This window comes from Cupressus sempervirens, chromosome 4 (assembly GCF_028749045.1).
Source record: "Cupressus sempervirens isolate cs-2001-9-10 chromosome 4, ASM2874904v1, whole genome shotgun sequence".
NCBI lineage: Eukaryota > Viridiplantae > Streptophyta > Pinopsida > Cupressales > Cupressaceae > Cupressus > Cupressus sempervirens.
This window is the reverse complement of record NC_143121.1, coordinates 125,676,477-125,691,880: the sequence shown is the minus strand read 5'-3', so window position 1 is coordinate 125,691,880 and position 15,404 is coordinate 125,676,477. Positions and strand designations below refer to the sequence as shown.

The 15,404-nt window shown below is 32.2% G+C and overlaps 1 protein-coding gene across 1 annotated transcript; it reads left to right on the top strand.

Moving 5' to 3' along the window:
* The first annotated feature begins 5,937 nt into the window (after positions 1 to 5,937).
* LOC149560256 (laccase-11-like) lies at positions 5,938 to 14,035 on the top strand. The gene is made up of 6 exons (XM_089824570.1): positions 5,938 to 6,140; positions 6,329 to 6,480; positions 6,605 to 6,849; positions 8,750 to 8,878; positions 10,897 to 11,817; positions 13,600 to 14,035. The coding sequence occupies exons 1-6, from the start codon at positions 6,045 to 6,047 to the stop codon at positions 13,728 to 13,730; spliced, it is 1,674 nt and encodes a 557-aa protein (XP_089680696.1). The 5' UTR covers positions 5,938 to 6,044; the 3' UTR covers positions 13,731 to 14,035.
* The last annotated feature ends 1,369 nt before the right edge of the window (positions 14,036 to 15,404 follow it).

The following is a 15,404-nucleotide window of genomic DNA, read 5'->3' as shown; positions in this document are numbered from 1 at the left end:
AAATCCACTACCCCCTTCAAGGAAGAATCTTGATGCAAGAAGGATGTACTTGAACTTTGATGAATACTTGAAGACAATTGCTTGAATTTTATGAGTCTATGTGTCTTGATTTCTAGTGGATGTCTTGATGGATGATAGATGGTCCACACCACATCTACTACATCAGGACCCTCCCAAACTACTGGCAAAGGAGGCCAACCTTTAGAGAAGAATATTCTAATCCAACCTACTTATAAAGAAGGTGTCACTCTAAATATAGGATTGTCTAATGAGTTAGGACAAGATAAAGGAAACAAAAATGAGAAATATAAGAGGAAAGAGGATAAGATAGAGATAGGAAGATGCTAAATTAGAAGTGATCAACATAGATGGTCCTAATGACAATCAACCTTATGATGGGATTTACAAAACCTACCAACCATAGGAAACACCACAAGACCATGGAGGTCAAGGTAATGATTCTAATACTATGGCTTCTTCTAAAATATTTTTTTTCCCTTTTTCTTCTAAGTACAAAAATACCCTTCCTGTGGTGAGGAATATTTTGTATGTGGACTCCCTCCATTCCTCCCTCAACATTTTGATTGTTAAGCCATGGTTGGAGAGCACCCTATAAAAGAAGAGGAAAAGGGTAGAGAGTGTTCCTCCTAAATATCTTCTCACTTAGGGAGCCAAGAAACAAATACCAACCAAAAAGGCCAAGAGATGCCAACATGGGGAAAGTAGTGATAGAGATTTCTCAAGCCCAAGGTAAGGGAAACATAGTAGACATTTCACCAACAACTTTTAATGTTCACATAAGTATGACATGGAGCCTCCAAGGCATGATATCACTCTAAAGATGTGGATGTTTACAAACTTACAAGTGGAGGAGGAGCTAGAAGAGATAAAGGTGTCAAAAGCTCATATGGAAGAATCCAATTGGGAGTTGTTTGAGTATATTAGGAAACTACTGACACTACTCACTATTCTTCTAGGGGAGTACTCTTCCTCCAAACCTATTGACTTATCAGCTAAAGAAAAGAAGGCCTTATTTTATAGGCTACAAGAAGAAAGTAATTTAGGGAAAACTAGGTGAGGATGGCTCAAAGATATGAAAATTAGAAGGTTTCCTATAATTGATAAACTTGAAAAAATCTACAAGGATGTCTTGAAGCTAGGAGAGGTTATGTTTTCCAATTTTGAAGCATTGAAGAAGGATATTCGTAAGTATAAGAAAATTATTTTTTTATTGCAAGAGATTATAGATTTAAAGTTCAAGAGTGCCATCAACCTAGGAATATTGAAGGTTGAAGATGAACCCTAAACATACTGGTTACACTTTCTTGAGTTTAAGAGGGAGAGCAGATCATCAAGGCCAAAAAGCATATGAGGAAGGTATATGAGTTAGTGAAGGAAGAAGAGGAAACACTCTTCAAGTATCTCAAGGATCTACACATATAATCACACTTGAGAAAATTTGAAGAGTTCATTGGCATTGAACATATGAAGACCTCATTCTAAAACTTCATTGATGGGTTGGTACACCCTTCAATAATTCAAGTTTTAGATCTCCACAAGCTTACTTCTTTTGACAGGATGTTGACAAAGGCCTCAGAGAAGATGTAATCATGGTCTGAAAAGTTTGAGAAATTGGCAGGAGGTCATGAGTACAAGATGATTCTCTCTGAAAATGTTGCAAATCCTCAACATGGATGACCTTTCAGTTATCTCAGAGGCCATAAAATATCATAAGTCAAATCATGCAAAGACGATTGATGGCAAGAATGTTGATGCTTTATCTTCTTAATTTCTTTGTATTCATTGCTTGGTTGTAAAATGTTAAGTGTTACCCCTCTTCTTCTATACTATGTTCTCTCAAGAAATGTAATTTTTATAATGGTTGAAAGATAAAGGACCTATATGAAATATTTTGAAAGATATTGAAAAAGATCAGTAAGTTTTGGTGTACATTCTCCCTTGTTGTTGAGACAACTAAGTGAGTCTCGAGAATCCTATCAAGATTTGTTGTTCATTTGTTCCATTATTTTCTCTTTTATGTGGTGAATGAGATATTAATGGAACTATATAGCTAATGAATTTTAACAAAGTAGAATATTTCTGAAGTTTAATGAACATTGACTAATTCAAGAAATACGGTGGTTCTATTACTTTTTTTAGTGTTTGTTTATGTTCTAGAGGTTAGGTAAGTCGTTGCATGTGAGTTTTTGATATAGAAGTGTTGATAGTTGCATATGGGAATAGGAAGGGAAAAGATTAAAGATATTCATGTTCACATTTGTTAGTAGGATAACGTTGGTAATGAACAAATTACATGCCCAAGTAATTCATGGATATGAGAGACTTCATAATTGGCTCTCCTACTCTTGATTTAAGAGCATGCCCCTATTAATTAGGAGATATAAATAAATTCATTGCACATTTTCATTTTTGCAAGGGAGTTGTACCTTTGAAAATTTAGAAGGAAGTTCTAGCAGCATACACAACTTCGCAATTGTTGGGAATGTTTGGTCTTCACTATTAGGGAACAAAAGAGTAAAGGCAAGAGAAGTTATAAGTATGACAAACTACTATCCAAAACCATGCTATGTTGGTATCATTTATATGATTTGAAGAATACAATTGTTTGTGTTCTAGAAGTACATAATGTGGAATATTTCTTTGTTTGTGTTATCTACACATTGATAAAGTACAAATAGATTAGCCCATTCCATTTAGTACCTAATAATCTACAAAGTAATGTCAAATTCAATTAATTTCAACTCATCTATATTACTAACACCAATCTTAGTCAAGAAGACCAATTTTACAGACATCTAAAACATGATTAAAGGATAAAGGAAATGTCAATAGGAAAGGCCTAAAGAAGAAATAAGTATCCAAATCAAAGACAAAGATGTCCTTTCTGATCCACTGGATCAACTTTGAATTATGACATAACTCATGCAAGGGATCAATTTAAGGTCTAATCAAATAAAAGGCTAGAATGTATCTATGTAATATGGGGAATGCTCAATAACATAATGGAACATGTATATGTATCTATGTAATAAGGGGATTGCCCAAAAAAATATTGTAACTAATGTAATACATCTCTGTGTAGCATGGGGAATGCCCTGTGAAGACCCTAATGTAACCATATGAATATGTGTTGGACCTAGATCTTTTCCTCTAGTGCCAACACTAAATTTAAATGACCCAAAATTTAAAATTAATTTCAATTAAAAAAATTAGCATAGGCCTAGTGTCGTTTAACTAAAAAAAAGTGGATGCTAACATATTTTCATGTACAACTACGTATACATATTGGTATCTGACTACAACAAGCCATAGAAAGGACTTGACATATTAAAAATGAGATAAATGCAATAGTAACATAGTAAATGAATACTTAGATGTGTGAGAAAAAATCAAATAAGTTTTCACCAAGGAAACAAGGATAAAAAAAGACCGAACGAACCTATAAACATGGTTAGGGTTACAAACACTAAGAAAGAGAAAAACTAAACATTTACACAAAAATTGCAAAGGTACGCAACTTTCAACATTGCAAGGTGTCAACCATTCAGCCTAAATTCTATTAAGCTTGATAGGTTTACACTTAGTATATTGTGCATGGCTTACAAAAAATCTCAAAAGATTGTGCTAGAAAATGAATGTATGGACCTTGGTATGTTTTACTTAGAGGTCTTATGGTGTGCATCACATGAAGACCCATCATCATTATATTTAATTTGAAAGACCCAATGATACATCTAGTTTATTATAGATTTCATTTAGCATTCATATTGCATCATCTCGAGGTTATTACTTGAGATTACCCCTATGACTAACAGTTGATACACATATCCTCGAATAATTCTAAAAGGTAGTGAAGAAATGAAAAAATAAGTGGAGCATGGCATTGTATTACAATGTACTCTAATTTTTATCATAAATATTGCAATCAAAGATAGTGGTCTAACATTTTGGAAGCTCATGATGGTAGATTGAAATTTGTTGTTCAAAAAAAAAATCTATTATTGTTGTTCCAACAAAAAATCTATTATTGTTGTTCCATTAAGTTGTAATTGTAATTATTTGCTTGTATGGTAGGGTGGTCCTTCATTAGACCTTTTAGCAATGATTACATGAACATAAATACACACAAATGAATGTCACATCAACTCATTATAACCAAAAGAAAAATGTCAATAGAATTTTATTTATTTAAACTTCATATTGAAATAAATGACTTCGCACCTACATATCTACCATAAATAATAATTTAATAAAAATATAAGAAGAAAGTCTAAGGCATAATGATGACCCCCTCATTTTCCCAAAAAAAAATTAAAATTAAAAATTGTCACAAAGAACACTCTAGGCAAGGTAGACCCAAACAAATAGAGGAAAAATGACATACTATGAGACTTTTCACCTTAGACCACTTATCAACGTAGACTAATCATCTTCACCATTTGTTAGCTGAAAAGACATGAATTTGTTTCATTAGCTCTCTAATCCATGTTATGGTACTATTATCTGCAAAAAAAATCAGCTAATTATTTATCACTTGTCATATTACATAGCTAGTCAAGTCAATTGGATTCAGAGATTCGATACAGTTCTCTAAGACCCCACAAAAAACCAGCCTATGAAAGAATAAATGTACCTCTCTAGTACGGGGAGGAACTGTGTTTCTACCCATAGACAAACCCTAGAGGAGTATAATAACAGACAAGAATATTAAGTGTGCTGAGGCTGTTGTCTGGTTTTCATCAAGTCTGTGAACATTATTTCACTCTCCAATTATAAAACTATTAATACCCACGATAAAATTTATCCATCTTAATGTTTAATCATAGACCTACTGCAACAAGATCTACTGATAATAAAGATATGATTTTAAGAGGATGATTATACAGACAAATATTTTGTTATTTGGTGAACCAAAAACAGATAGATCATATTCATCATATTAATACAAGATGGCTATTTAAAACTGTATTCAATGCATTGACAACTCATATAATAACAAAGCCAGCCTTGCGTAGCAGGCAAATTCTATTAATTTATAAATATATACACATATTATTAGTTGAGTAATTATAATTTCTTCTGTGGGGATTATTTAATAATGTGTCTATTTGAAGATTAATTGGGACCTGCTGATGTAAAGGATGTGGCTAAGCTCCTCACAACAAAGTACATAAGCTAAAAACACTGTAACTATTTTTTTCTTGGGTCTGTCAAAAATACAACTAACTTTTTTGGTCAAGGGTATATTCTGTCGGGAGCTTAACTGCGTCCTTTAGATCAGCAAGATCCGAATTAACCTTCAAATAAACACATTATTAAAATGCATATCCTCCCAAAAGAAATCATACTAATTACTCAATTAATTTTATGGGGCGTAGCCAAGGTTGGTAAATGCTTGTTCATGGCCACCAACCGTAACTAATTTAGCAGTATCATTCTTAATCACACTTCCCTGTCCAAAGAGACCAAATAATTTCTCCAAGTCTAATCCCCTGTCTACATTCCCCTGTCACAAACCCCATACCTTATTGAACAAGGATAGAATAACTGAACCAGACGACTTAATTCACCTAATAAGAAAAATGCTTGTCTTTTTTCCCTCAGTAAGAGCATATTCTTAGGATACATGTCTTCTCATTCGACCCCCCTTAGGCATGCCACGTTTTGGACTTACCAAACTCCTCTTTGAGTGTTTTCGTATCTTACAATGCAAATAAGTAAACCACCAAAACTCGATGGAGTTAGTTCAAAATTTAACTTTTTGCATTTTATAGGAAAAAACAAAAAACTCAAATTTAAAACATGGGGTGACTTAGATCATGTGTGTGACTAAAGTAACCTTTTGACATTATACCAACTCAGATATTACCTTTGGAAGTTTCTCAATAAGAACAGCTATCAAATGTCTTGACATTGTATAAATATGCGTTGTCAGAGATGTAAGCATTGCATCCTTCAAACTGCTCTGATTGAATGCTGTTTAGCTAAGCACGCATAGTTTGTCTACCAAGGAAAATCAAACAATGGCAGTACTCTCAAACACCATGATGCTTTGCTTTGTCATGATTGTCCTGCTGTCTGTTACTGTTGAGGCAAAAACAAGGCAATATAATTTTACTGTAAGTTGGTAGAAATTTATTCAGTTGAAATGAAATTTTATTTCTGAATTTGATTGTGTATGTTTTTTTATCATCAATATTTCGAATCACGTTCTGTAATCTACCATCACATAGTATGACCATAAAAAAGAGTATTGCATATGTTTCACCATTTGTTTTTTATGGGATCTCTGTTTTCTTTGCTTCAGATAAGACTCAAGAACTATACACGTTTATGCCACACAAAGCCCATTGTGACAGTGAATGGGAAGTATCCAGGACCAACTATATATGCAAGAGAGGGTGACACAGTGCTAGTCAATGTTACCAACCATGTGAAGTACAATGTCACCATACACTGGTAAAAATTGTTACACTGGGAAGCTTTTGAATAGTTATGATTCCTTCAGAAAAATCTAAATAAACAGTCTTGTTTTTTTCATGATTTTAGACCCATAATTGAGTTTGGTTTTATATGTGAGCAGGCATGGAATCAGGCAGTTAAGGACTGGTTGGTCTGATGGGCCTGCATATATCACACAGTGCCCTATTCAGACTCGCCAAAGCTTTGTATACAACTTTACAATCACTGGACAAAGAGGCACACTATTCTATCATGCCCATATTTTGTGGCTACGTGCAACTCTGCATGGCCCCATTGTCATCTTGCCAAAGAAACATGTGCCATATCCTTTCCCCAAGCCTCACAAGGAAATCACCCTGGTTCTAGGTGAGCTAAGCTTGATATAACTTGTGTTGTGATGCTAATTGTTTTTCAAGAATCTTACACATTTAGAGTATTGACTCTTTGCGTATTCGACAATAAGTACGAGATTTTACTACAGAAATAACACTAGATTTATGCTCATTGTTATTATTTAAATATTATTTGTATTGTTTTATTTTCTATAAAATCTGAAGGTAATCTTTAAAAAGAGTTCAATTTTTGTATAAGGATAAGAATGGCTTATTAAGTATTATAATTTTAATCAATAGTAATAAATATAACTTCAATAATTCATACAACTCAATGCAAAAATTCAATTGTATACAATGTGTTAGACTAGTTATCAAACTTTTAGAAATTTGATTTCATAAGCTCATCGCAACTCTGTGTCTAGGTGAAATTTTCATTAGAAAGCCTCCCACAGAAGCCCAAATCTACATGTGGAACCAAGATCTCAACTAAGTTTGATATTTCTATATTATATTGGTGGGTGGTGGATGTGTTAGACTAGCTGATGCATCTCTTAGAATCCTAGACTGACTGTCAAATTTTGTCCAAAGATAAGAAGACATGCAAACAATAGTAAACTAATAATAAAATATAATAATATTAATTCAATTATATGAAGCATGTTGGACTACCCATCTTAGCTTTAAGAATTTTGCGGACAAACCATCACTTTGAGTTTATATTAAGGTGCTAATTAAAATGTTCACCAACATCATCAAATTTTGGTCTAATTACAAATTGGTATCTAGTATCATAACCTTAATCTAGGTTCAATTCTTCAAAGTTACATTGGAAGGTGGTGGATGTATTATAGAGTAACTGCAACATCTCTTAGAACCATAAACTAGCTATTTGTAAAAAATTATATAAAGATATTAATTTAAAAATTCAATATATACTTTAATATAAAGACAAATTTATGTCTCCTAATTTTATTTTTGACCCATAAGTAGAGATATCTTATCATAATATAGCTTAAGCACTGCTTAGTTTTGGTGTTCTAAAACAAATTCAACCATTTTTCATTTTGTTATAGATCACATAAGATATTCAAATTAGTTCTACAAGTTTTATTCTATTATAAATTGTGCAATGTTAAGATTTATATAATTTTCACAGATCATCAAATTAGATAACTGTCTTTCTGAATTAAACTGTGTATAATTTTTCATCATTAACATTTAGAATCATACTATATGATCTATAATCAAAATGAAACAAGATAATTGTAAAAGATTTTTATGTACTTGTTTATACACATATCAATGTATTTTATGACTCATCTAACATTATCTCATATATATATACACTGCTAGTGCGGATCTATTATCCATGGTGAGTTATTTGAAATTTGCTGGTCAATGATGCTTTCGGACGAACACTTTTATAAAATTGTAACTAACAATTTCAGGTATGATGCAATGCAATGTAATGCTCAACGTCTAAGAATATGATCATCATTTAATTTATTGAAATGTTTGTGTTGGGTAACAGTAATAGTTTCTCTATATGAAAAATTAAACATATATTTAGTAAGCGAACCTAATCTTTTAAGTTTAGCTAGAATTAAGGCTTTACACATTTATGGTAACACGGCATAAGCAATTTAAATAGGACCCACTAGATGTGATCTGTAATTATTTAACGTGAAGTGTTTGTATTTTCAAACATACTTTTCCTCCAACAATAATACGAAACCTTGTCTTCATCTATAGGTCTTTTCTTTGTATGGTGACTTGCTCTTGTCTATCTGTTACGAGTCTCAAAACAAATTCATGAAATATATCTTCTAATGAAATTAATTTGTCTGAATTGAACTGTATCATAACGGGATGAACTATGAAATTTTGTATGGTTTTCTTTTAATTTTGTATGTTTTGCTTTCGTGGTGCAGGGGAATGGTGGAATGCAGACACAGAAGCTGTAGTAAATCAGGCTATGAAATCAGGAGGAGCCCCCAATGCATCAAATGCTCACACCATTAATGGGAAACCAGGGCCTCTCTTCAATTGCTCCACTAAAGGCAACAATTCTTTATCTTTATTTATATCACAATCCCTTTTTTCAATAGACATCAATATTATCATCTAAATAATAGTGTTATATATATCCATAAGGCAAAAAGTGGGTGAAGAATTAGTCATGTCTTTAAAGCTCATTCAGAATTATAGTCTGAAATATAAAAACATAAATAGAGCTGTTTGGCAGCGAGAGCAATTGTCAATGGGGACAAGGAGAATCTAAGCCATCCGATTTATCCCCCATGTCAACAGGGTCCTTTCAATTTGTGAAATACTCGGTAAAATTATGATTGTATTCATGTTTGCCTGTTAAGAAGACTGGTTGACATAGCAATACCTAAACTCCCTTCCTATTCCTATAGCACCCAGCAACCTGTGTAGACACTTTTGAGGAAGAAGGCACATTCATTCACTAGTTGAGAGTATGGTGATATTATTTTTATTAATCTTTTGGGTGAAATTTTGATGTTAAAGATCTATCATGGATTAAGTCTTATTGAGTGCAAGAGCTCCAATACCATAAGAAATAAGGAATCAGACAGATTTTGGATATTCCACAGTCCTTGGTTCTTATCTGAAGAAGTTCCGAATATTAGTTATTTGATCATATTAGTTTATTTCTTCTGAACTTGATCTTATTATACATTGTGGCATTTTTTTTTTCAACGAGTATTGTTCTATTTCTCTTATAGGGATGAATGCTTTTGATAGGAAGTTGTTGATGTCACTATCTCCGCTGATGTTTTAGGTGAAAATTTTGATGATAAAGATCCACCTAATGCTGAGTATTATCTGTTAAATCATACTTTCCCCTTGTATTTGGACTTGATATTATTAGACTTTGGTAGGTGTGTCATGTTAGATAACAGAATAAGAAATGAAGGATCGAATAGATTTTGGATATGCCACAGTCTTGGCTCTTAGTCTGAAAGATTATGAACCTCCAACAAAAATGATCTACTTCATAATAAGTATTATTTGTTTAATTATATTGATTTATTTCTTCTTGTACTTGATCTTATTAGACTTTGTGGCATGCGGTTTTTTCAATGACTATTGCTCTATTTTTATTTCAATCTTTAAAAAAAATAGAAGTAAATACTTTTGAGGGGAAGTTGTTGATGTCACTATCTCTACTGATGTTTTGGGTGAAAATCCCAATGATAAAGATCCACCTAATGCTGATTACTAGTTGTTTAATCATATTTCCCCCTTTATATTTCCCTCTTTTAGTTGTTTAATCACAAGTTCAAATCCCATTGGGGGTAGGGTATGTACGCCTCATTTGTAGTGCAGTTAGGTACCTCCCAAAAAAGAGTACGAGGTAGTCCCATATCAGTGTCATAATATGTCAACCCAAAAACTATGGCTGGTGTTGTGGACTATAAAAGACCCGACCCTTTCCTTTTTTGATATTATTTGACTTTGTGGCTGTCATTTTAGGAGAAGAGCACCAGCAACCATTATATAACTACGATTTTGTTTTTGTTTTTGTATGTGATTTAGTTACTGCTTATTATTTTAACTTCTGAATAGTAAAGATGAATGCTATAGAATTAATTATGTGCAAAGGCAAAAAAATATCATTTTAAAATATTATCCAAAACATATTCTCTATTTCTATATTATTTTGTGTTCTCCCTCTAGTCTTTAACTTTTTTTAATGAATGATATACTAATTTCATTTCAATCATACTTTCTAAAAAATGATTACTTTGCTTGATCAGTTGGTAGACAGTGACAGGACTCTTTAATCTTGTTCTTCAATAATCTTTTTAATAGACCTTTTCTAAAAGAGAGATAAATACTTAGAACCTGGATATATAGATAATTAGAATTCTCAACAATAACTTTGTGAATCTGAACCTTAATAGAAAGAACACAATAACATAACCATCAAGAATCTAGAACTAAAATCAGGAAAAAAGATCTTACTTTTATTTCAGTCTAGAACTAAAATCAGAAGAAGAAAAAAATTGTTGGTCCTGATTGCTGTTATATATGTTTGATTGGCTTGCAGATACTTATGCTCTGGCTGTAGAGCCCGACAAAACCTACCTTCTTAGAATAATCAACGCTGCGCTTAATGATCAAGTCTTCTTCAGCATTGGAAACCATCACCTAAAAGTGGTAGAAGTCGATGCAGTTTACACAAAGCCATTCGAAACCAAGGCCATAGCCATTTCCCCTGGTCAGACAACAAATGTCCTCCTTGACACAAGCAAGAAAACAGGGAGATATTTCATGACAGTCAGAGCATTCATGGATGCCCCCATCACAGTCGATAACTTGACCTCAGCAGGAATAATCCAGTACATTGAAACACCCAATACATCCAACATCATAATGCCCGTAATCCCCAAAATAAATGACACTGCTTTCTATACAAACTTCAGCAGCTCAATCAAAAGCCTAAATTCCCCTGAATACCCTGCAAAAGTCCCAGAGACTGTAGACCGCAATCTCTTTTTTACAGTGGGGCTTGCATTGGATACATGCTCGACTTGTGTTAATGGCAGCCGTGCAGCTGCTTCAATAAACAATGTGAGCTTTGTCATGCCCACAATTGCTCTTCTGCAAGCACATGTTAACAAAATCAGCGGTGTTTTTACCAAAGATTTCCCAGATAATCCTCCCACTCCTTTCAATTACACGGGGACACCGCCAAAGAATCTATTCACATCGAAAGGAACGAGAGCGACTAGTTTAACATACAATTCAACAGTGCAGTTAATTCTTCAGGACACGAGTTTCTTGACGGTGGATAACCATCCAGTTCATCTCCATGGTTTCAATTTCTTCATTGTTGGAACAGGGTTTGGTAATTATAACCCTAAGACTGATCCAGCTAGTTTCAATTTGGTGGATCCTCCAGAGCGTAATACAGTGGGAGTGCCAACTGGTGGGTGGACTGCTATTCGATTCAGAGCAGATAATCCAGGTGGGTATAGACTTTTTTGTCTTTTCATTGTATTATTTATTTTGGTCTAAACTGATTTGTTCAAATGATTCATATTGCATTAAATCATAAAATCTATTGAAATAAATTTTATTTTTTATAATTTATACTAGTGTCAGTAGATTTCTACAGGTTACACTATATAAACTCCTCAAAACTAATAGTTCACTTTAAGATAGTTTGACCAAAAATGTTAATGCTATAATGGAATCTGAAAAAATGTTTCAGACAGAATGCACTGAAAAGTCTAAAAACAAATCTTCAGATTTCTGAAAATACAGTGATTTTTTCTTAAATGTTTTGCTGTTTCTGATTATAAAACATACAGATAATGAAAAGGAAAAAAAAAATGTTTTGAATTTTTTCAATTTTGATCAAAAGTGCATTCTATCTGGAAGAAAAATAGTACGGTCTGATTAAAACATGAAATTAACTATAAACAGCTTGTTATAATTTAACTGATTTTGACCTTTATCTTCAGTAGTCTGATTAAACCATGAAATAGGCCATAAACAACTTGTTTTAGTTTAACCAACTTTGACCTTTATCTTCTGATTAAACATGAAATAGGTCATAAACAGCTTCTTGTAGTTTTAACTAAGTTCGACCGTTATCTTGGCAGCATGAAATTGGCCATAAACAATTGGATTAAAAAGTTATTAAAAATATATATATTCTTAATAGGATGTAGCAATATTCTTTTTTAAATAATTACAGATATAAGCAGTTCAAATTTCAAAAAAATCAAAAGTCAAAAAATTTAGTAAAAATGTTTTTATTCAATTATCTTGATGATAACTTTTCTTTTATTTTTAACCGTATTATTTGTTATAGATTAAATATCATTTAGCCTTGATTTCTTAAGCTACTTATATAATTTATAATAATTTATCTAAACCAATCAAATCTTAATATATGATATTTAAGCCTGTCCACCACTCATATATTTTAACTAAATTTAATCTTTACATACAATCTGATTAAACCACTAATAATTTTGCTTTTTGAATAGTTGGAACATCAAAACTATGATATAACAGCTTGATAAAAGATATGAAAACATAATTATAAGTAACATAAAGTAGTAATAAGAAGGTGAGGATTAATAAAATCTGGTATTTACAATTAATGATATTAAGTTTTTACAATTCATAATACTATTTATTGGTATCTTTAGATTTGACTGTGTTAAGAGTTTTTCAACAATTCCTACTGTCATTCTCCATGATCTACCATTAAGATAATAGATAACTCTCATAATCCATCATACAAATAAAGAGCTAGATTGTTTTGTGATAGTAATGATGAACTAGATATTTTACTCCAACCCTCTATTATTCTTATAATGGACCACATAAATCTAGCTCTCTGTCATTCAAATAATAGATAATTAGCTAATGATATTACATTTGCACAATTCATAATAATATTCATTATTAGAATTTCTGTATGAACATGAAAGATCACACTATAATTTACAATTAGAATAATAAAGAACTAGTTTTTAAAGATTTTTCATCTCACTCCGTCCATGGTTCAGAAAGTCAAATATTTTCAATTATCTTAATCATAACTCTCTAATATTATAATGATAGATTAGATAATTTTTTCTACTAAAACATTATCTAATTGAAATTAGAAATTACAGATTTAACTATAATTATTGTGATTTGAAACTTAATATAAAAATGACCAAACACCAAGATAAAATAACAATTTTGATAATTCTGATTTGATTTGTTCTCATGAATAATTGATGTACAGGAGTGTGGTTCATGCATTGTCATCTAGAAGTGCACACAACGTGGGGACTAAAGATGGCATTTGTGGTAGAGAATGGAAATGGGCCCGAACAATCTATATTACCTCCTCCACCGGATCTTCCAACATGCTAAATTCACACGCAGATGAATATCTTTTTGACTACCATATTTTGACTTAAGGCTAAAGTATGTTATGATTATTTCTTCATGGTTGAAGCAGTGAGAGTTTCTCATCTCCACAAGGGGTTTTGCAATAATCCAATCGTTTTCAATAAATTTTGATTCGTTGTTCATGGTGGCAATGACAAAAGTCTGTCATCTATTATAGAAATTTTAAATTTCACCTTTGTTTCCACAGCCACCGTGGAAAAATTGTAATGGACCATGATCTACAATATTCCTTTGTTGACAGATATTTATGTACTAGTTTTCCCTCAGGTTTTGGTCGTTTGGTTCTAAGGCATAGTCTTGATTGGTTTGTATTTTGATAAGATATAGATGTATGCTTTAATTCTTGGTTTTAACATAGAGCATTAAACCTTTAAAAGAAATAATTATTTATGGGTAGAAAAAAATTATAAGATGAATTGTTTAATTAATGAAATTATGTTTTAAAATGTATCTTAAATTAAATCTAAAAACAATAAAGTCATTTGTTATTTAATAAAGAAAACATTCTATATAGTCTTTAACTTTTAATAGTAAGTTATAAAAACATATTAAGCACAACAAAGTGAGAGGTGGGATTATTCATTCCGGATGAGAGGTGGGATTATTCATTTTGGATCTCCACCTACTATCTCATAAATAATTGTTGTTTGAAAAATGGTCCTGACCAAAAATGGGAGAATGATTGTGTCTTTTCTCAACTAAATCGTAGCTTTGATACCATAGATTAGAACTCATATATAATAATAGAACACAAATATTGCAAAAGATATATCCCACATGACATAAGAGATGTATGTGACTCAATATGCCCTTATATCCAATATACACCAAAATAAAGTAAACTATCACATATAAGATAACATCTTATAATAATACATTTTTTGAGAAGGTGATAAAGCTTTATCCAATCATGACCTATATATAATGAAGAGGCAATAAACCCACAAGATAGGAGGACAAGGTTCATCAAAGAAAGAATAAGTAACTACACTACCTAATCCAATCTTTCACCAATAACCTCTCCAGAGTCTCCAAATTACCAAGATGAGTACCATCGCTTCCTTCAATATCCCACCCATCAATATTCTCAGAAGCCTACTTTTTCGAACATTCTTCCACTATGTTCCATTCGCTAGAAACATAGCATGAGTTAGAATCCAAGGAGCTACAGAGAGTTAGAGTATGTTTACCCACTAAAACCAACTACTAATTTACATTATCAAAACTCTTGGTATTCAAGATCCATAAGAATACATGATTCCAACTCACAAATAATCCTCCTCCAATTGAAAAAATGTCCTCTCTTGATGGAGACACAACCAAAGACCAGAATGAACAGACAGGAAAAGGAAAATATTATTATCAATGGAAAATTCCCGATGGGCTTACAATAGTATGATTTTGGAGAAAGAAATCCTCTGCATAGTACCTTCTCTCAAACTCCATTGAGAATTGCCTTTACAATGCCAGAAGTCCTCTTAAATATTTACCCCTAATGGTTTAGGGTTAGGAATAAATTATAGAATATGTCAGTTGGCATCCACCACCAAAATAGAAGGTTCCATAAGTCACGTTAGAAGTCGATGTAAAATTAGAAGAATCCATAAATGGTAGTCCAACTTCTAGGAGGCATAA

What these genes read in the sequence shown, in the direction of transcription:
- LOC149560256 (XM_089824570.1), top strand. Translation starts at nt 6,045, where the DNA reads ATGGCAGTACTCTCAAACACCATGATGCTTTGCTTTGTCATGATTGTC. An exon ending in CAAGGCAATATAATTTTACT is followed by an intron (nt 6,141 to 6,328) that starts GTAAGTTGGTAG and finishes TCTTTGCTTCAG; the next exon opens with ATAAGACTCAAGAACTATAC. An exon ending in ATTCAGAGCAGATAATCCAG is followed by an intron (nt 11,818 to 13,599) that starts GTGGGTATAGAC and finishes ATTGATGTACAG; the next exon opens with GAGTGTGGTTCATGCATTGT.